General features: G+C 41.0%; 1 protein-coding gene across 5 annotated transcripts in view; it reads left to right on the top strand.

Annotated features, from left to right (window-relative positions):
- The window catches only part of agap3 (ArfGAP with GTPase domain, ankyrin repeat and PH domain 3), a 123,778-nt gene that overhangs the window by 40,617 nt on the left and 60,024 nt on the right, over positions 1-23,137 (top strand). For 2 of the 5 annotated variants that reach the window (XM_075483218.1, XM_075483221.1), the window contains exons 2-4: positions 14,541-14,599; positions 18,410-18,497; positions 22,737-22,822. In XM_075483218.1, coding sequence (XP_075339333.1) covers positions 14,541-14,599; positions 18,410-18,497; positions 22,737-22,822 — 233 coding nt within the window. Of the gene's footprint in view, positions 1-4,993; positions 5,625-6,896; positions 8,961-14,540; positions 14,600-18,409; positions 18,498-22,736; positions 22,823-23,137 lie in introns of those variants that run through there. The other 3 variants (XM_075483220.1, XM_075483219.1, XM_075483217.1) reach the window with 3 other exon arrangements.

Below are 23,137 nucleotides of genomic sequence, written 5' to 3'. Positions count from 1 at the left end.
CATTAGCATCTGAAAGCATCACTGGAAATTGTAGAAAATATGAAAAAAAATCTTTACTGAAGTCAAGTTTGCTCACTTTACTGTGTCTGTATCTTTTTATGGTCAACAGATGTGACTGGCAGTTCCATTTACTTTCACGACTGCAGGATTGTTGCAGCAGGGTGGCGGTGAGATGCAAAAAGGCAGCTGAAAGTCAGATTTCATGTTGTTTTCAGAGGAAGGAAACTGAAGAAAAAGAATCATGGTAGCAGGATTGCTTTAATGCTACAAAGATTGGAAAGTTGTAGTCCTCTGAGAGTGACAGCTCAAAATCGCATCCTTAAATGTCTCTAAAGCCAGAATAAAGAGATTTCTTTCGGTTTATTCCGGTTTTAAGATGTCCATGGTAATTATTTTCCATAGATTGATACACATTACCAAGCAGATCTTATCCCTCCTCCCTGATATAGATATAGATCTTTGAAGGTTGTTTTTTTTAATGTAATGACACATAATTATGCTGACATTAATGTCACTCGTACAGAACTCAATAACTCATCAAAGTGTCGGCATAAAAGTTCAGGCAAATTTTTAAAGATGACACGAGAAGTAAACTCATATGTACAAGAGGAGGACTGGGAGCTACCAGCCCACACAAACCTGACCGTGAAAGTCTGTGCAGCTTCCTCCCACATTCACTCTGTGGTCATTTTGTCATCTTCTACAAACCAGTTTGTTGCCTCTGTGTTTCCCTGGCCTTTCTCAGTTAGTGAATTTCAGATGGACCAGTTTCTTGTTAATTCCATTCTCTCTAGCCAGGTCTTCAACCCTCCCCTACAATTTTCTACACCTTGAATTTCTTCGCGGCCCATTAAACAGATTGGAATACATTGGCTGGCAGAGTGATTGTGGTGCTTGTGTGTGGGGAAAAGACAAAAAAGTCATCCACCCATCCGTGTGGAGTGCAATTGCATACAAGTAAACATACAGCAAACAAGCAGATATCCTTTAGTATTTTTTTCTCTGTCAAAGGAAAAAAGAAAATTAGCAGTTGGCATATGGATGGCAACATTTTAATGATGGAGCCTCTTGCTGCCTGCAGCTGAGGTTACACAGCTAATACACACTGTCAATGACTCCCTCCCATTCAGTTTCTTACATTGTCCGTCTCGGTCTTTCTCTCACAAACACTGTTCAAATGCTCTCTCTCAAAGCCTGAATTTTAGAGACAGAAGCGTCTGGAATTTTTTCACAGCCTCCCACAGACGTCCTCGAACCTATCATTTTCTCTGCAGTGGAGCAATAGTGACGTATGCTCGTCGCTGGTGCAGCTGAATTTTAAAAAGCTCTACGCCCACGCTCTGTACCACTACTGCAAGCGTAATTATCATAAAGTTTCCTTGCTGTCTGTAGCCACCATGCTTCTGTGTGTGATCCAACATTAATTCACTCTTAACTAACAGAGGGGAGGTTGGAACTGGGGCTCCTAAATTTACATTGTTTTGGAAATTGTTACTTCATTCTGTAATCGCCTGGATGTCGTGAAATCAGAGACATAATTTTATATGTTGGTGTGTCCAAGAATTTGAACTCATGCATGTGCAGATTGTCTTGTATATCTCACGTCTAAACTGTTTGTTTACAATTTTTTCTGCGCCTCTCATAAAGGCACCTGTGAATCAGTGCTGTAGCACATTAATTTAGGTGAGAAGCACCTCATTTCAGGTTTCAACAATAGTAGAAAATCCTGTGTTTCTTGAACGAAATATTATTCAGATCTTTCTTTAGGGTTTGCAGACCTATTTGTTATTCTTTTTTTCCCCAGGAAGTCACACCATGTGTCAAATATGCCACACACAGCTGAGGAGTCACGCCATGTGTTATGTATGCCACACACAGCTGAGGAGTCACACCGTGTGTTTTATATGCCACACACAGCTGAGGAGTCACACCCCGTGAAGCAGCAATGTTACAGAAAATCTCTACCACGGCTGCAGTCAATTATTGTTTAATGAAATGATTTATTCACTTTTCTTCTGGGAGGATTAAGTGACAGATTTTTCAATGCCACAGTGGCCAAATCAGTCCAGGACTGTGTTGATGGAATAACATTCACAACAGTGTGGTAAACCACATAAATGTGGAACTGTAACCGTGCTGTGAAGAAGCCATAACTTGGAATTATGAATTCAGGCAGCTTTAAAAATCCCCTTTTGAAATGAACAAGATCATGGGATATCATTATTGATGACGATCGCTCTATAAAATGTCAGAAAGTAGTGAAACTTAATTGGTATCAGCCCGTTAAATGGATGACATCATTTATCACTCCCATTGATATGGGCAGAGGATGCCCCGCTCCACTCATTTCTCAGTTTGTACACCCTTGTGTGTTGTTCCTCCCAAATGTGATGGGAGTGTTGGAGGCGAGGAAGAGACAAGATGGGAGTAGTCAAGGTAGCAGGCACAAGAGGCCATTTCTCAGCTGCCAATCCTGTTAAACCCAACAATTAAATTTGTTATCTGGCGCAGCTGCATAATCTGCCTCTGGTTTTGGAAGCCTGGTCTTTCCCCCAAGTATATATATTTAATCAAGGTTTAATTGTTCTTCTGTAATATGTTGTGAGTTGCACCTCAGTGACACTGTACTATTAAAACATTTTTGAAAGTGGAAAAAAAATTGAAGCTTTAATAGACATGCCAGTGACTACATACATGAAGCCATGGAGTGACTTAATTTGATAATCGAGAGATCTTGTAGTAATTAAAGTGTAGGTGTTTTCTTGAGTGTTGGTCCCATTCAGTTCAGTTCCAAAACGTTGACTTATACTTTATGTACGCATATTATATCTAGGAATGTGCAGTAAGAATTTGTTGGTTTTTCCCTGTATTTACTTTACCTCTTAAACTTTTTTCTTATTTTTTCTCCAAAAAGAGCTACTTGCAAGTTTGTTAATTCCAGCTACCGATTAAAATCTGAAAGAAAAAAGGCTCATGCAGAGTCTCAACCAAAGATTAATTAGCAATTCAGAATTGATGTGTCTGGTCTGAAATGACGCTCATCACGGTTCATGACTCTGTCCAGTGAGGTAAGAATATTATTATTATTAGTATGATAGAGTATTTCTGATAACTGTGAATGATTTCCTCTAGTTTCTCCCTTGAAGACGTTACACTCACATGTTCACACAGCACTATATTTAAAGCATGACATCAGTACCTATGAAAAGTCATGAACACTTTTTGCTCTCATTAAACCAAGTGAGTCATTGTCACAAGCTTTGGCACTGATTTGTCATGCTGTGCTCTCACTTAACACTTCTGAATAATGTAGAAGTTATGTACTGTATGTGTTTTCAGGAAGTAGGCAACACCGGAGGTTTTATCTCCATACATGATTCTGGAGAATGCTGGATGATCAACCGGTGGTAGTGTGGCTACCGCTGTGCAAGTGTGAATGAGGTTTGCAGACAAAAAAGAAACCGAGCTAATCAGCGCTAGTCAAGCAGGTAGCTGTAGTTGAATGCAGAGCCTCTCTTCCACTTACCATCTTTAGACAAAACCGCCCGCCATCTTCATGACAGAGCTACATATGTGCATGTCTGTCTTCCTCACACTGACTCATGATCTGATGCTGATGAGGGGCTAGCAAGCTTTACTCATGTCTGCTAGACTAAAGCAGTGTTTGTCGCTCATACTGTCTGGGTCTTTATATAAACACTCCAGCACAGACTGGCTGTCATTCTGTTATGTCGGCTGTTCAGACGTATCCGTCCTGTGGTTCCTGCTAATAAGTATTCGGAAAATATCACAACCCCTGAAAATCACTTAAGCTCTGAAGGTGATTGATGTTGCCGTGGAACTATTTCCATTCAGCCTCTCACTAACCTTCAGATTAGTAGAGTAGGGCAGAGAGTAGAGTGAGTGAGGTTTAACTGTAAAAGTAGGTCTATACATGCTGAAACTTTAATCTAGTGTTTCTAAAATGTCTTAAACATCGTCAGATTTCCTTGTGAGGAAGTCTTAAAAGTACATAAGAGAATTCAGTTACACTAATTGGACTACATTTCATTTATAATAAGTTCCATCTTTATAGACGCAAATGATCTGCTTTCGTGAGCCCACTGTGTAGCAATAACTGCAACTAATTGGTTGTTCATTTGTCCTGCTCTTTAGCTTGGTGGAATTTTAGTTCAGTTTTTCCGTACAAAATGGCTCCAATTCTGGGATGTTTGTGGGTTTCTTCACATGAACTACTTGCTTCATGTCCTCCCATAACATTTCTGTTGGATTAAGGTTTGGACTGTTTACTATTCATTCTTCTTTATTCCTCCATCAACATTAGGAAACTGTCCTGGCCCATATGATGCTACTACTCCTGTGTTTTGCAGACAGAATAGGGATTTTATGCTGAACATCAGTCAGTTTTTTTCTTCAAACATAACATGTTTATTTTGAATAAAAAAATGATTACTTTGATCTCATTCATCCACACAACATTTTTCTCAGCAGCCTTCGGGCTTCTCCACATGTTCTTTAGCAATCTGCCAACTGATGGTGGACTAATGAGCATTAAAGTGTGCCAGTGTGAGAGAAACCTTCTATAGCTTAGAGGTTACTACTGTTGGCACTTTGTGACCTTGCAGACTGTTACACATCTCGCTCTTGGAGTGATCTTTTCTCGTCAACCACTCCTCTGCAAAATCAATTTCAGTATCATTCTTCTTGAAATATTTGCTTACGAAGAAAGGTTACTGTTAAAGATGACAACAAGACAAAAATACATGCGCGTTACAAATCACACAGAATATCTCTCAGGGCCTGTCTGGTCTACCTGAAGGGAAGCCGTGTTGTCAACACGACTGTACACTCCTGTTTTTCAATGACGCACACAGATTAGTTTGGGTAGAGGTGTACACACAGACAGAGAACGTGATTCAGGAATCTCAAAACACACCAATCCAGTTTTTCTGAAAAGTTTTCCTCCCAGCTTCAACTACAACTTACTAGAGGGAGTAACATGTAGCTGTGGGACGGAGGGCAACTCAGGAGAACCTCTGTTAATGGGTCAGCACTTTGAAATCCCTTGATATGCCCAGCCCAGACTTCATCTGGACAAGACCACAACAACAAAGACAACAGGATCGTGGATTAACTGTAATCCTATCAGTGTTTCTTGCTGCTAATTGACACCTGCATTACGAATTGCAAGGAGGAAACAACTCGGAGTGAACCACAGCACATGACTTGTCTTAGTCATTTGCACAGGCTGTCCAGTTACTGCTCAGGATCCTACTTGTAACCATAGTTATGAAAGAAACACCACAGCGACAGCATGATGCAGATGAAAATAATCTTTTTGTCGTTGCCAGACTGGACACAGCCATAAGAGAGCTGGAGGGAGATTGTCACTGCAGTGTCTAAAAGAAGCATAAGATGACAAAAACTAGGAGGAGAAGGATGAATGTAATGGTTATATTTTGAGTCCTCTTTGGTGAAGCCCATTTGAGATTATAGGTTGACCATGTTGCGCTGCTTTGGGTGTCGCAGGCAAACTCCAGACCCTTCTATCCAGTGGAGTGAAAAGGATTCTTTGCTCCATGAGGAGGCACGGTTCATTTCAAACCCCTGCTTCCCAGACACAGGTAACAGCTGGCACAGTGAGCTCTCACAACATATCGAGAATGAACTTTACTTTAAGACTCAAACATTTCATTGGTGGTTTATATTTGCATGTTTTTACACATGTCCTTAAATGTTTCCTGGAAAATTCCTCAAAGGCTTTTGATTAAATGTTGGAAAATGTAACAAGATTTCAATTTTATATCAGCTAAAGACTGAGAGATTTACTCAGATCTCAAGACACAATAACACTATATACTCAATTACTCTTGCGCAGCCTGATTGACATCAATCAGTGACGTCTTACCTTCACAAACCTTACCTTCCCACACTTCCCGTTCCGCCAGGATTGTTCTCTTAATGACCACAAAGGGGCAGTGTTCCAGCCCTAACCACACTATAGGTGCTGCAAAGTTGTTCAGGTTAAATCTAGCTTGATTCAGATGGGTTTTCTTTGCAATACTTTTGCGAAATGTAGGAAATGGGGCAGGAAATGAAAAGGCTGTCGGTTCATTTCATCCCTAACATTTAATCTGATGCCAGTAGATCTCAGGAGTTATTTTGTGAATGAAATCCAAGTCTAAACATCCTATTGAGTTAAAGTGCAGTCATGTTGAGATGTAATTTTACACAATGTCTAATGTACTACTTACTGCACGGTAACCATCAGTGCTTTAAAAAGAATACAATTTCCTCACCATAAATAGCTGTCAGCCAATCTTGGAATTAAGGTTAAGCTCTCCCACTGAGTGTAGGCTGCAGTGGGAGGTACTGGAAGCATGGTGTGTGGTTGTGTGGTAAATCCATGTTGCCAACACAGGTTAAGTGTTCTCATAGATCCTGGAGTATTTTCTTTTGTGAAACATTTCTCTGTTAAAGATATCTGGCCATATTGTGAACAGCGTGTCTTTGCCAGATCCTTAAAATTAACATGTATAGATGGTTGAATGTAGGTGAATCAACAAAGTTTCTGGCAGTCTTTTACACCCCATTCCTTCCTCCTACAGTAGAACTAAGCATCCCCCTTTTTTGTGTTTTGCAGTTGGTCAGAAGGACACAAACTGTCCATTCATGGCTGTTTGTTGTGGATTGTCTGATTACAGCAGTGTGTAATCAGCTCTGCCTTCTCTCAATCTCATGTTCACTTTAGTCTGTTTGTATCTCTGGGGGCTTCTCGCCACACTGGAAAAGCAGGAGGCGTGTTCTAATGCCCTTGGGATCCACTCCTTGTTTTCCTTGTGTCCCGGGGGTTGGAAGGCAGCTGAAAGTTCAAACAGAGACACACTCCCTCATGCTCTGCATGGCAAGAGCTCAGAGATTAAGGGGTTTGTCTGGAGCGCCAGCAGCAAGGATAGCTCACAGTTTGCAACTTGCCAAAGAAGAATGATTCAGGGCTTTTTTTCATCTGTTACTGATGACTTTTTTGTTAAAGAACCAGTGGCAAACCTGTTTTTCTTATGGGCAGCTGCTTGTACAGGACAGGTAGAAAAATGTGGAGAGAAATTGGCTACCATCTAAATGTCTGCGTCAGTCTTCCAAGTAAAGGAGCCAGAGGATGCAGGTGGCAGTGAAGCTTTGCACTAACTTGTTTGAAGCTTTTTTTTTTTTTTTTTCCCATGTCAAAGGTGAAGGATTATGCCTGGCATAGGAATTTGGACTTCAAATGAAAGACTTTGTGAGCTGACTCTCAGCTCCCAGGCAGTGAGCAGTGGACTGTGTTACATGCTTGTTGTTGTGTGTGAATGAGGTAGCATGTTTCAATCTGTTTTAGTGAAGTGCGATGCTGTTCCTTAGCAGTGGGACTGTGGATACGACCCCAAGGAATACCACCGTTGGGCATCAGCACCAGGGAATAACTGTCTACCACATTTCTGTAATCCTGAAAGAAACGCAAGGAGATGCAGCAGTGTCGGAGCCAAAAATGGGCCAGGTCACTCACAACCTGGTGGACGACTGCCAGCCAAAAGGAGAGCTAATGAATCTAGTGCCAATGGAGAACAGCCCCAGGCTGGGCAGGGCACGACAGGACCTCAACAGGTGGCCCTCCTTGAGCTGCACAAGCAGAGCTGGAAGGCAAAGAGAGGAGGTAGTTCTGGAAGAGAGTGAGGAGGAGGTGGAGGGAAAAATGAAGACAGACAGGTTTATGAAACAACCCTCCAAGAACTCAGAAAATTCCTCAGAACACGACAGAAACGTGGAGGAGCAAACAACTCAGACAGACACCCAGGAGCAACAAATTCAGAGCTCAACATCGTGCTCTGTCACCATCGGTTCTGAGGGGCTTGTCCATGGGGGTCATGTCAGGGTTACAGGCCATAGCTCTCTGCCGCGGGCTGTGTTACGAAGGCCATGTCAGGATGAAGCCGTGCTCGGCAGGAGAAAGATGAGCATGTATGACGGCCCTATTGAGCAGCAAAGGGATTCCCAATCTGAACAAGAAAGACGGCTGCGGAGGCCAAGGAGTGTTTGCATGCTGGCAGGCCAAGGCCCTGTCCTGTCGGAACCCCAGGCCCAGCAACTCTCCAAAAGGGCAGGAAACATAGAAGATAATCAGCAGTGCAGGAGCAGGAAGGCTGAGTTGAGGGCAGTGGATGGCCTCAATCCTATCTTGTCTCAGCGGCCATCGGCCCCTACAGAGGTCTCCCTCCGGGCCCGTCAGAGGAGCTGGAAGCCCAGGCCTGTCAGTATGACAGTCCTGGAGCTAAAAAAGAGGGGCTCTGATGATGAGATTGACAGCCATAGGAGCTGTGGCCACACAGGCAGCAACGGAGGAGGATTTCTCAAAGGGGGCTTCCGCTGGAGACTGTTTGGCAAAGCGTCTCAGGATAAGAGCAAAGACAAGGAGGCAGTCAAAGATGCAAAATCCAGCAAATCGGATTCTTCAAAAAGTACCCTAACCTCTTTAAGGCGGAGTCTCAGCATGCGAATCAGGAGGGCTCCACCTTGTGAGAAAATTAATTTAGTGTCTGAGGGGGAGTCAAAGGAGTATTCTCAAGTTAAAAGTTCTGCTGAGGAGACAACAATGCCCTCACGGCCTTTCTCATACCTCACAGGAAGAATGCTCCCAACTTCTAGTGAACAGACAGAAGATGGGAGCATGCAGTACATTCAGTACCACAGCAGGGGGAAGGTCAAGGTAATGGAAGTACCTGTATGTCCAACCAAACTGTCTTCCAAACCAGTTCAGGAAGAACCAAGCATATGGCAGCTCATAGCCAACCGTTTCAGGAGGAAAGAGCAGCCAAATAAATGTGAATCCCAGAGCAAAGACACTGGGCAGTTTCCCCAGACTGGGAATAATAAGTCACAGCCCATCACCATAGAGACTCTGGCAGGCACTAACTCCCACAAAGGTCAAGGTAAGACCTGCAAGATTGCTGGATTTATTTTTCAGCTCAGCTCTCCATTTATAGCCCCTCATTCACTGCACCAAAAGTTATAGCTCAAAAAAGAAAGGCGGAAGTGCACTTTTTCTTCCTTTAAAAAAATGAGGGCAGGCAAATTAGAAACATGTGGGGAATTGAGAGTTTGGATGGCATTCAAAAATGTCTGGTTCCAGAGAGTCCTTTAGAATTCTATTTCGGGTACTTTATGTCTCCCAGGTTTTTCATGGTTAGACCTCCGGTTTGTATGCACTTACACAGCAGTTACTTTGCCTTATGTAAGGGTTTTGTTTCTCAGTAAATGCGTATGTAAGTACAGTAAAGTGAAATCAGGAGTGACTGATAAGAACATGTTATATTGGCTTGTTTTACAGTGGGGCAGCTGTGTGGTGCAACATACTGTCTCTGCTCAGAGCCTTGATATTATTCTCTTACAAATGCAGCTTAAAGAATCAGCCTCAAAGCAGTCAGTGGCTGCGACAAGAATGCATTTAGCAATCTTGTAGGGCTATATTAAGAGGGCTTACATGCTATAATGATGGGGAGAGGAGAAAACGACTTAAGCACAATGTTTAAAGGTTAAATCTGACAGTGGAGTGTTTTTGTCCAGTTGCCTGGAAGAGCAGGCAGAGCGGGGCAAACATTTGTACCTATCTGAATTAATGGCTGCTATTTGCTGAGATTTGCTGCTTTTATTTGCATCAAATCCAGTTTCACACTTTCTCACGGAGACCCAATTAGTTGTCTGTGACAACTTAATAATGACCTCTCTGGATGTCAGGTTGCACGCATCTTGAATTCACTCTCATTAGACCAGTCTTTAAGCAGCAAAACAGATATTTTATTTTCATTCAAATACAAAGCTGTTCAAGTGCCCTGAGGTCGACCTTGTTGAGCCTCTCTCTGTTTGTATTCTCATATGACATGTAACCAAGGATACCTATATCTTAGTGGTGAAGTGTCAAGCGGTGTTTGTGCGTCGATTGTTCTGTAGAGTCAGCCATTAGGAATGTAGGTGTGCCGATCAACCTGTGTAAAGTTGGGTGTTCAATGCCCTGGGCGGGACTCGGCGCCTGTTGCTACCTGCCTAAGTGCTTGTTCTTAAATTAAATCCAGAAAGTTGAAGCCCAGTTCTCCCACAACTGAACACACACACTCAAGTTGTGCTCATGTGTATCCGTGAGGTTTGGGGGAAGGGAGTTTAACTGGGTAAGAAGTTTGAGGAGTCCCCACCCCCACGTTTGGATGAACAAAGCCGTTCTGTGGTGCCTGCGGGTCCAGGAGTGATCAGTGAACCGTGCCCTGAGATGGGGGCTCTCCAGGGGGTCTTTGGGACAGAGGAGCGCTGGCTGCTCATGAGGCATAGGTGTTCAGCAGCCTACATATCAGGTGTAGGTTGAAATACAGAGAATAGGATTAAAGCTAGAACTGTGTAGTAAGTGTTAGCAGAGCAGTGACTTGGTTTTATCTTTTGAGAATTTGTCGGAAATTCCCTGTGAGTGTGTGTGTGATCCATGTTTGCATATTTTGAATCTGACATGAAAGTTATTCATGAGGACGGAATTCCCTTTGCTTCTTTTTGCTGTGTCTCATTTGATATCACTCTCTGTAAAGTCCTGCCAACAGTAGTTCCTGTATCGCCCTTATTTTGCTGTTGAAATGTGCTTGCTTGGAAACCTGCACATTGAAAAAGATTTGAAAAAAAGATTAATTTGTGTACATTTCCATATAAGTGGGGGTCGGTTAGCCTATGTCACAGCAGGTAGTTGTGTTCAAGGATGGTTTAAGGAAACTCGGACAAACATAACTGTGATAATGTCCTCCTCTACTGCAAGGCCCAAGATGAGAGACATTCAAAAATTACATATACAGTCTAGGCAGGAGAGCTAAGTCTGTGATTAAGTGACTATAACTTGTCTTTTAGCATCTGCCACTGCAAATATCAGCTCGAGTACATTTGGTTCTTCACAATTGTAGTTCACTAGTGGAGCTGCATCCTGCTGTAGGAAACTGTTTCACCAACATGTCTGAAAGACATCTGAAGTGTGGATGTGCCACTTTGTGTCACTTCATTTTTGACCAATTGTTTACATGAATCCATCAGCTAATGTTGCTCTTAGGGGTTTGTTTTCTTGACAAATATAACCTTTGACATATACCTCTGATGGCTCCAAAAATGTAGAAAAATCAGCCTGATCTTTTTTCTAACCCACTTTGCTCATCTCATGTTAAATGTGAAAAGTGTTTGAATCAGCATGTCCAGTTTATTGTCAGGAAGATGATCAGTACCCATCTGTAGAAAACAAAGGGCTTTAATAGTTTTTAGCAGGGCAGACCATCCTTGTCACTTACCCCTTTTGATAAATATAACTGCTTGACTTTCGGGAGAACAACAGAGTTGAGAGCTATTTCTGGGATGTTTTTTTTGCAAATGCTTTTTTTTCTGCACTGAACAAGAAGATGCCACAGGGCCATTTTGTCAAGACACACTTGATAAAAGGAGCCAGACAGGGAATGTCGGTTGGTCATGAGGTTGGCAAATCATCGAAGTAGTTTGCTAGCTGAATTTGCACTCTGTAATTTCTGACAGTGGAAAAGCATGGTTGGAAAGTCAGAAAGGGTGTAAGTGTAGACTGTCCTCTCTCATTTGAAAAACCACTTCAGACTCGATACTTGAAGAAATGTGTGCATGCATGTGCATGCACTCCTACTTACAACAAAAATGTGTCCAGTTTTGCTGCTCATGCTGCCTTTTCTTTTCTCTTGAGACGAAATAATCACAAGAGTTTTACTAGGCCCATATTGGACGGTCATTTTATCTGAGTAGACGTGTGCACTGAAGTGAAAAGCTTGACAAACAAGCCAGCAACACAGTTTTCCCCTCAGAGACAAAGACACTGGTGTCCTCTGTTGGCATCACAAATGCTGGGGCTCTCTGTGTCCATAGGCATTCTGGGCTGCACTAATGCGGGGATGGTCATATTTGAAGGATGACGTAACACAGAGCACATGGATTCAATCAGGGCGCCTTCTTTAAGAGCTTACTAATTGTGCTGTATCTTTCCTTTGGATGGCAGAAACCTGACATTTTCTCAGTGTTGCCATTTGTTTTGAGAGGAAACAGTTTAAATGATTTCCTGAAAAGATTTTTTTATTGCTGTGAAAATGGATGATTGGTCCCATCATTTCCTTTTCTTTTTTCTTTTTCTAAAAGCCTCCGTTTCATTTTCCCTGTATTTCTGTCTGTCAAGGCATTAGCGGTGTGGTTACTGTTAGCCGTAGGTGAATTAGCTATTTCAGCGACGCAGCACTTTCCAACTTTTCCACTGAACTTCTCTGCATGATTGTCTGGATATTTACAAAATGACAGGAAATCATCCAAAATTAGGTGACTAACTTATCTTACATTGTCTCAGGGAGCTGCCTTGAGTTTCCTGCTTTTCAGATATCCTCCTTCATGTCCTGACATGTCAGACACACACTGAGAGGGTTTAACTAAAGGTGTGCTGTTTAAAGACTAGTCTGATTCACACAATGCTTAGTGAAAAGCTCTTCTGTTCGTGTTACACTCCCCTCTCTACCACAACAAGTGAGACATCTAGTCTAGCATGAGGTCATAAACATTTTAGCAGGGGACAATTGTGGGAGGTAAAGGAGCTATTGGTTTTTCTGTTGAGTTATGACTAATTGACTCTTTTTATTATAAATTTTGGGAAGAGAAGAGAGAAGTGTCTTATGGCAGAAGTGGTTGCTGTATATTCTGTTATTCTTCTTGTGTCTGCATCGTCTGCTGCTGCAACAACAGTCAGGCTTATTGTAATGATGGTGGATGAGTACTTTGATTGTTGTGGTTTAGACATATGGAGGGGCTCACCTGGTGCCGAAAACCTTGTTGCCGGGAGACTCGGCGTCTACATTCCCTCATTGGAGATGGTAACTTCTTGGGGGATCAGATAGTGAGAGCACTAATGTTCCAAAAACAGGAAGGTGGTCTTTGTTTAAATTGTTGTTATGACACATACGTAGTTGTTCAGTCCATCTCTGTGGGAAACAGGCTTAGCTGCTCTTTCCCTCTGTCCTTTTCAAAAGCACTAGTAGGTCCCCAAATAGCACTGAGAATCCAAACAATATATCTTATAATTCTTATAACAAATCTTATATTTGTAGAGACTGTAAAATGAGGCCCCCTGCTGACCACCATTGATATCTCTGTTTGTTTTTCTGTTTTTTGTGGGTTACCTTTGTAAATAAGTGGTTTGCCATTGGCTAATTGGTCCCACCCACACACCTGAGAACACTCATGGAACGGATGTCTTTTAATTCAGTTTTGCCACACAAGAAACTGTTCACTTCCTGACGAAGGCTTCATGCCGAAACGCGTCAAAGTGTTTTAATCATGTTTTGCCCATTAAAATAAAGGCATTTTAACTACAAAGAAGATGAGTGCCTTGGTATTCTACAACTTTTGAAATTGAATCAAGCCTGATAATTACGCTTTTAAGAAAGATTAGTTCAAGTCTCTTTCAGCGATTGTTAAAACTTTATGTTGAAATAGTCCATGCACTGAGCTAATCATATATGTTTCACAATTCCTTCCGAGCAGGTGTGCGTTTTATGAGTTGAAAATACGCACACAGCACTAGATGGAGCACATTAATAGAAAAGATGAAAATTCTCCGCTGGTGTAAATTATATCAATTCTGTTTAAATAATTGGAAACAAATAAACAGATAACAAAATCAAACAACCATGAAAATAAATGCAGATCTGTTGACACACTTCCATAAAGTTAAAGTGTAGCAGAGAGACCGGTTTGGTTGAAATCTTGATTTTTGTAGTTTAGCAACAACTAGGCTGACGCTAGCACACACACAGTGTCGACAGGTAATACAGGTAAACTCTATCTATAGACAACATGGGCAGAAACTCACAGCCAACAGTTCGTTATTCAGGGTGCAAAGATAGATATTTTTTGCTAATATGTGCAGGGTTGCAGCACCTGTTGTTAACGAGCACTGCGGTCCCACCTCCTCCTCTCCTCAGCGTGCTTTGATCACGATATCCAGAGCATGAAAACTAAAATGAGGTTCTCTCAGCTCTATGCTTATACACACTCAACACTGTATGATTGTATGAATTTACAGAAAAACTTCATTTGATGACGGGACTTTTTTCTATCGAATAGTTTCCATCATGGTGCCAGTTTATACCTTGCAAAACGTTTTTTGGCAGCAAAAGGTTTTTTAGTTGGAAATGTAACGGTGTGTTTTGGTAGATTATAGTGTTACAGCACCGCTGATTTGCATGCTTAACTTGTACACACATTATATGGCAAAACCTGCGGCTTTTTCTTCAGCCTGAAACTTGGAACCCTCTCATTTCAGTGCGCCAGGTTCAACATAGCTCTGTGGATCAAAACAAAAAATATAAAGACACAATCGCACTGGCTAATATGTGAAGGAAACTGACCTAACTGTAGATAATATATGTCTATATGACAGATGGACAGTCTGTAAACCATGCCAATTAATTTTTATTTGTCTCTTTCATTTTTAGACTCTTTCGTCAACAGCCAGGAATGGACATTGAGTCGATCAGTTCCAGAGCTGAAAGTGGTAAGTAATTTCTTATTATTTATAAATTTTTTTTTAAATTTCCAACAGCCCCACTGCCGATTTGCCCTTAGAGGTTTCTTTTTACTGATCAATTTAAATATCAGTGGGAAAGCATGTTCCGTTCATGTAAACCCTCATTTCGCATTTCACATGAAAGGGAACGTTTCTGAAATTGGCTGGACTTTATGCTGGCACATAGTGGGAGACTTTTTTTTTTAATGAGATGCGTTGGCATGGAGATGCTGGGTGGCTTGCAGCAGGATGCGAGATGAGTGGCAGTTTTGGGCTAGACCGGTGACACATCCCGGGTCTAATCCCATTCGCCAGTGAAGCACACACACACACACACCATCAATGCCAAAAATGCACAACTAACATCTCAAATGGTTTAATGCCATCTACCCATAAGTACTCTATTGTGCCAATGGAGAGGATATTTTTCCCATAAAGTGAGTTCATTGTTGGGCTCTTTGAAAAAGGAAAACTTCAATGGCATAAAAAAAAAAAAAGGGGGAGGGGTTCATAATAGTGAGCTCAAAGACGAACTTTCTTTGCTGGCTTCAAACACTTTAAGCGTGTCTGTTTCTTTTTATGATTCTCAGGTGGTAATTGGGATTTTCCACACGGGGATTTGTTAAATGGACCTAGAATGCAAAAAAAAAAAAGATTGCATAATAGAGTTAATATCATGAGTCTTTCAAAATGTTTGGCAACAAATCTTTTGTAACTTTTAAAAGTGATACCGTCTGTTTCTCATTTGTCATTTGCCTGGTTGTAATAATGAATGAAACCAGGGTAAGAATATTTCCTGCAAATTAAGTGAAAAGACAAGATGTCACGTGATAAAATCTGAATAAATCTGCCAAAATGCTCGGCTCTAACCCTGACATTGTCGTTAGTGACTTATAGTAACTGTGGTCAAACTTTGCTTTATAGCCACCTTTTGATCACCAGCTCCACACTTGAAATTGTTCCCAGATCGGAGCTCGTGTGCAAAGTTGAGTAAAAGTTTGGTAGTGGAGCACCGCTGATGCTGCGTTTAGTTTTAATGAAGCCTATATACCAGCAGGTCACAAAGCAGAAACGGTTTAAACAGCAGGAACATCAGCTCTGTGGCAATTTCAAAGTCCATTTTTCTTGACTCATAGCTTTTACTGGACACACTGCTTGGGTACTTCACGATACACATATTCTTCAGTTTTAAAGACCTAGAAAGATCTTGGACAGGTCTCAAAAAGAGCCTCTCCTGTGCATAACTTGAACAAGCCTCCCTCAATAATTAGAGCCATACCTAACTTTCGGACCCACTAATAATCCGAAGAATAAGAGGACGATGGTGGGTAGAGGAGGAGGAAAGGGAAAGAACGAGGTTGGATGTAGCCTTTGTTCTTCCTAGACATGCAGGCATCATCAGCCCACCCTCCACCATGCATCGCCCTCAGGGCGTTGCACTGAGGTCTGGTGTAGACACCAGGGAATGGAAGCAGAGGAATGATTACAAACAAAGTGCTGGACTTTAGAAGACATTCATGGCCTGTTTAAAAAAAAAAAAAAAAAAAAAAAAAAAAAGGTGGTACCACCTGTGTGTTATCAAATTGAGTTAATTTCTATTACATAGAAAATGATCCTGAATACCTTCGCTTTAGAAGGTTGACCTTAATGATGGGTTGTGTAACTTGGTCCTTGAAGATGATCAACTCTGAATGGATAATGTAGATGTAAGATTGCCATCTTTCATGTGGGTGATCGGGGTTCAACTCCTGACCCCCTGACCCCCCCACCCCCCCTTAGGCAAGACCCCCTAACGCTACCTGCCTACCTGGGATATAAGTGTAAGTCGCTTTGGATAAAAGCATCGACCAAATGCCTAAACATAAACTCAAAGGGGCTTTACCTGCTTTTATCAGATTTTAGATTTGAGTTGTTCTTAATGTATTCTTTCAATTTTATTCATTGAAAGTCATCAGGAACACAACCTACCAACAATAAGATGAGCATACGTTTTGATCTTGCTGCTGATAATGTGCGGACCGGTCCCGACAGCACAGCTACTTTCACATGTGTACGGTTTGGATTGTACAATTAGCTGGTAGCAAGCATCTTCACACTGTTGTTGTCCTTTTCACGAGTGGGTTAAAAGGTAGGAGGATAAATTAAAAAATGCCCTTGTAAATCCGCTATTGTTCCTCTTTGGTAATTCAGCACCACATTGTTATGTAAAGTAAGCCAACATCGTGGAATCAGCTGGAAAAAAAAAAGGATAGTTACAACCTGAGATGCATCGAAAACGTCAAAACAAGCTTTTTACTTACCAGTCCAGAGGAAGAATTGCAAGTTCTGCATTAGATTTAAGTCCTTTACTGCCCAAAACCTGTGACCAGTTAAGAAAAGGTGATGATTGCATGTTAGGAATTTCCACTAATTGTGTAATTAGTATGTTTTTTTTGTTTTTGGTTTTTTTTACCCATTCCTCATTTCTATGCTGTGTGTTGGCATTTTATTAGTTTACTACTGTCAGTGCCAGCTACTGCTTCTTCTTCTTCTTCTGCTGGCATCCAGGGTAGACTAGACACTGCAGAGATTGTGCCTGCAAAGTTTCACAGTTGTGTATCTCAGCAGTATAGTGCAGAAGCATTTTTTTTTTTTTAAATGTCATAGGTATTATTTTTCCCAATTCTGTTGATAGCTGTAGTCCCTGTCTCTTCCTTTTAAGAGACAGGAACTAAAACTAAGAATTGGAGATAAGAATAGCTTCTGCAGCAACATGCAGTATGAAACGAACAATGTGTTTCGATGCATTAATGCTTTTAGACCTTACCGATACCAGCAATCCAATCAAAATGTAGTCAGCTATTTTGACATTTAGCAAATTGTTTACACTTTAACAAAGACACAGTTCATCACATCGCTTTGCATAGCCCGGCAACTGCTGCGAACAGAGAGATTTTTTAAATGTGTAGAAAATCATTATGCATTAATCACACAGACGTGACTCAAAGTTAACATTTTGTATTTTCTGAGAGTTTCCTGAATGTTATTGTTTAAGTGTCGTGGTCCAAATGTGTAGTTTCTTTTTCATTTGTCAGTTATTTTTTGTTGATAGGATCGATATCCCTGTCTACAAAAAAGACTGCCTCATCCAGTCTGAGATGAAACTGGATAAGACAGTCTCATTCATAATATGCTGAAAGTTCCGGGATGAAAAAAGTATTATTAAATTTTTTGTACTGCAGTTTCTCTTTATATGTAGACTTGCACATGTAACCCTATAATTGCAATTGTCATAAACCAATATAATCCAGAATGTCAGCCTTTGATTTATCGGTCAGGCTGTAATAGTGAAGCTGATGTCAGCAAGAATTATCATAAGAACTAGCCGATGGGGCATTTCGAAATGTATTGAAATGAGAATTAAGGCTTTTCAGTTAAACAGAAACCTTTTAAATAAAACAAGCTTTCAGATTTCTGTTAATGTAAAATGTTTTTTATTTCTGACATCTCAAGGTCAATGTTTTGTTGTTGCCCACACAATTTACAGGTAATGGACTAAAACCTACAACACTATTATGTCCATTTAGCCCATTTTAAAAACTTGGAAACAATAGTATGTAAAAAAATGTAAAAAGAAAAGATCAAACATTTTTGCAGAGATGATGCAGTTTTAGGGAGAAGTTTGAAAGCTTTGGAAACAAAATGACCTTTTGCTTTATTTTCATTTGTTCATAATTTGTTGGCAGGTCATTGCTTTAATCTCTTAAGGCTATGTCTCCTTTCTGTAATAACTGTGTTATTTTTCTCTTTGCCTTTCAGGGCATTGTGGGAAATCTGTCCAGTGGGAAGTCTGCTTTGGTGCATCGGTACTTGACAGGCACATACGTGCAAGAGGAGTCTCCTGAAGGTAATAGTTTGCTGAAGGTGGTGTGGGTCAGTGTTAGACTTTCGTTTAAATCATAAAATCTTAATTAAAAATAAATAAATAAATATAATTCAAATAGAATTATTAAAAGACATTATTTCAAAACATTGAAATGATAGACTGATCCACAGTATGTAACATGCACATACAGTCCCGTAACGACCACAATACGTGATTGTTAACTTCAATCCACTCAGCATGAATCTGATGATTGGTGTGTTGCCAGATCTTTGGTGGTGCTGCATTGCAGCTTCACTCTTCACTAAATTAATAGTCTTTCTTGTTCTCATTATCCCTGTTAAAGACATGCTATGCAACTTTTTCATGGTCATAAAATTGCTTGGCAATCATCAGTTTGCTTGGCTGACCCGTTCCGATGAAAACGGTGACATTTCCATCTCCATCTGGTGGCCCTTGCCCGAAACAGCGCTTGCAACTTTGCCTGTGGCGCCGCGTGCTTTGTTTAGCTCTGGAAGTCTCGCGACACACGAGAGCCGAGAACTACTGCTTCACGGCAGGTCGTAAAGGGCTCTGAGCCGAGACAAACATGCACATATGGTTTACAATTCATACTTTGCTTTTATACTGCTTTGATAATTACTTTTACTACATACCTTTGAAGACTTCGCGAACCTCCGTCGTCTTCTCCAACTCTCTGCCAGTGTCTTGAAAAATAAACCTTAAATTGCCTCTGGTGGGTTTACGACAGTCTGGCTAGACTGTCGCCTATTTTCTACGGAGCTCCCCCTACAGCTTTGGGGTGTGTATTGCATGGTACAAACCCCGTATTACTGAGCCCTGCTTTAAAATAAATGAGAAAGCCCAAGTTCTACAAATTCTGGCATCGATGTAAAACACATTTCTGTGATGACACCAGAACATTAGTTAGCTTGTGGCCAGTCTGAGGCTACTGCAGGCTTTTTAATAATGTTCCAGTGTTAGTGGTGGGGTCAGTTTATGCTCGCCTTATATTCTCAATCCCACTGCATCATGGAAATTGAAATGTGATTTTTAAACTTGACCAGAAAATTCTGAGCAGAAAATCGGAGGAAAAATTCACTATTCAATAAGGCACAGTTTTTGGCCTTTTAACATGTTTTCAGCAACTGTTGTCGATCACGTACAACGTGTTTCCATGTAATCCTCTTTAAAGACCAAAAATTTGTCAAAATCCGATCCTCACATTCTTGTGGAAGTCCATCATGGCTTGAGCAAAGGAGATTTCTGAGAGTTGCTGGTACTCAAAATCCTGGAAAAAGTTGAATACATACATTTAAAGCCACCGAGTGGTAGATTAATTATTTTTTCATACCTGCTGGGTTACAATGTTAATCCGTTCTGAGGATAACCATACTAAGAGTGTATTAGGATATTTACATGAAGCTGGGTTCATTTGTGAGGCTTTTTTTCTAATTAGTTTGTATCAAAATGTTTTGTTTTGGATTTAGCTGAGCTTCCTGATGCCAAGATTAATAACTGGCTTGGTTTGGTTTAGAAATTTCCTTTATTCTCCTTCATTCATGAGATGAGGACAAAGCGTTAAGGTGGCAATGATTTCTCATTGTTAAAACATGGAGGTGAAACCAACATTGTTTTCATAATTTTTCTGGGCTATAATTCACTATATTTTTTTATATTCATAAACCAAAGGCAGTTTTGTACAAGGTCTTATCACCACCCAAGAAAACAATCATTGTTACAACGAGATAACAAGAATGCCCCTTCAGCCCTTTAAGGTCTGTCCTTCAAAGGTCCACAAAGATGTTGGCAAACCCGGAGTTAACTGAAGTTAACCCCTCAAAAAGGGGTGTTAACCCCTCAGAAAAGCTCCCCTCTTTGAGGGGATTGCAGTGTTTCATTTTAGTGTAATTATAGTGCGGATGAGACATGAAGCGCATAATTAGTTTCTGGCTCTTCGCTACACCAAGGAAGAAAAAAAAATCTCCATAGCTTAATTAGTCCATGAGAAATCAATGGTGGAAATGCTGGAAAAACAGAGCTGAGAGTTGCCGCTTTAATCAAGGAAACATGTCGGGTCAGATGTGTCTGCGTGTCCTTTTACATAGCTGCGAGTTGATGCGATACAACATACCTGTATCGCGAAGAGCAACTGCTCGGGCTCTCTGTGCTTCTTCTGTGCTTTAGCACAGGCTGTACTCCAGTTTGAGTATTTACATTGCAGAAGCGTCGCCCAGCAGAGGAAGGTTGAGCTGTGGCTGTTTCTTCACCGTTTTGTTCCTGAGCTTTTGCTATGATATCTGAAAAAAGGTACTGGGGTGTGTTGCTATGGCAACACCAGATGGAGCTCCGTCGGATTGTGGCTCTGTGTCAAGGTTTAAGCCTCCGTGTAAAGCAGAGTATGCTTGCTGCTTGTTAACCATGCCGACAAACTTGCCATCTCTCTGTATACATGGGTGTTAGTCGCCTGTTTTTAAACGCAAATTCAAATAACTTGGAATTCGCTTTCGTCATGCTAAAGAGTGTGGTAGTCTGCCTCATTTATTCAGTGCACGGGCTTTCTCCTTGAATGCATGATATTGGTTCAGCTCTAGATGAAGATATCAGCATCTCGAATGATTATGTAATGGAAATGTTTCCCTTCCCTGTTTTCACCACAGCCATATGCTTTTATCACATTACTGGTTTCTGAGTGTCCTCTCCATAATCTCTTCCTGCGTATGCTGCCAGCGTCCATAACTCTATGCTCTGATAAATCTCTGGTTTTCTGTATCGGTCTGATCCCAGTGTGTAATGAGATCCTTCTCGTCTTTTTAAACACGATTCAAACATGCATATGCAGAGTCTTTCATTCCTTTGTCTGAAAAGCTCCAAAGCTCTGTGACTTTTGTGAAATAAATAAATAAAGAGAAAAATCTGGCTGGGGTTTCATCAATCTCTCTCTGTTACACAACCGGAATCCAAACAGGGTTTGAAAGCCCCTGCAAGAGGCTGGGAGAATCCCATATTTGCCATGCAGGCTAAAGTGGACTTAGTAGGGTAGAAGTATGGCTCAAGTGGATATCTATTGCTTGCTGACATAGGAAATACTGTCCGTCTGTTAAAAATTACAGCCCCTGGCTACTGCATAGCCTTTTGCCCCCCTCTGTGATGTGGGATCCTTAGTTTCTAATAGACTGGTTAAACAGCAAGATCTCCAACACTTTTCCCCGATCATAGTAAGATCTTTTGAATTTCCAAGACAAGTGTAAGAGATGTACTTTTATTCTATGTGCGAGTCTGCTGTTCTCAGAATCACTTTTTGGACAATTTCCATGCTCATTCTGCGAGCTTTTCAAAGTTTTGCATTATTCAACTCTGTCAAATTGCTCTTAGGATAATTTCGTATTCATAAGGCACCGTTTTTACTCCCTGGGACATCTCTAGCCTTGCAACTCTCTCATTTGAATGTTTTTAATCTCCGCAGGATCGCAGACTATTCAAATGATATGCTAAATTTAATTTACTGTGTGGCTCTCCCATTGGTCTCTTCCTTATCTGCAGCTGGCTTTGCTAGCGGCAAGGAAAATGCATTTGTGTCAGGAAAGAAATGGAAAGAGGAGAGAAACTCGGGGCTGCATGTTAGCCAAGTGTTACGCTCTACTATCCTGTTGATGTTATATGACCTCATGTACAAGAGTTAAGAATAAAGTATTTTTCAGTCATATTTCATCCCCATTCTTTTCCAACCTTTTATCCTCTTTGTTGAAATGGTTACGGTTGTCTATATTAAGGTTTCATTATAGGGCAGTAAACTATGTTGAGAAAACAAGCAGCTCGCGCAGGGAAGTGTGGGAAGACAGAATAAGCAGCCTGATAATGTTTGTGGAGTGAAAGTTTGGCCTTTCCGTGTCTTGTCGCAGCACGGTGATAGTGGCACTGAGCTGGGTCCTTCAGCAGCTGTGCATTAGACATGCTAAATGGCAATTTCTCGCCTACATAATTGGCTCCAGAGGGACCTGGTTTCCTGTTGGCATATGATCCTGACAACACTGCATTTAAGGAGGTTTAAATTGAGAGACTGCACTTAAACTTACGCATCTGCCCAAACTTTCATGAGCAATCTCAAGCTGTGTTTTGATTTTCCAATTTCAGTTTATTTGGCTCTTTTGTATGTTCATTTTTCATTTATTTATTTTTTACTGATTAATGAGTGTAAAATGTGTCAGTGTTTTTATTCCACTTGGAACCCTCCTGCAGGCACTAATAATGTCTCATCCTCAGGTGGACGTTTTAAGAAAGAAATTGTTGTGGATGGACAGAGCTACCTACTTCTGATCAGAGATGAAGGAGGACCCCCAGAGTTGCAGGTAAGAGTGCAGACTATTCAAAAGTTGCCTCTGCTCTAAAGCTTCGACACGTGTCCGGTGGAAACTGTCTTTGAATAGTCATACCTACAAGTTCTTTTTGAGACAGACCAATACTTCCCTCTGTTAGGAGCATTGTGACAGCACCCTGTGTTTTTCTTCTAGGAGAAAGAACACATCGATAAAAAACTGGGCAGCAACTTGCAACCGAAAACATAGTCATTAGGAAAAAGTCAACTAAATATTAGTTCTTCTCATACTCATTGTGAATTTCTTTCTTTTTTTCTTTTTTTTTTTTTGCAACAATAATTGCCTTAT

This window comes from Odontesthes bonariensis, chromosome 14, assembly GCF_027942865.1.
Source record: "Odontesthes bonariensis isolate fOdoBon6 chromosome 14, fOdoBon6.hap1, whole genome shotgun sequence".
NCBI lineage: Eukaryota > Metazoa > Chordata > Actinopteri > Atheriniformes > Atherinopsidae > Odontesthes > Odontesthes bonariensis.
Note: the sequence above shows the minus strand (reverse complement) of the source record. Positions and strands in the feature narration are given on the sequence as shown.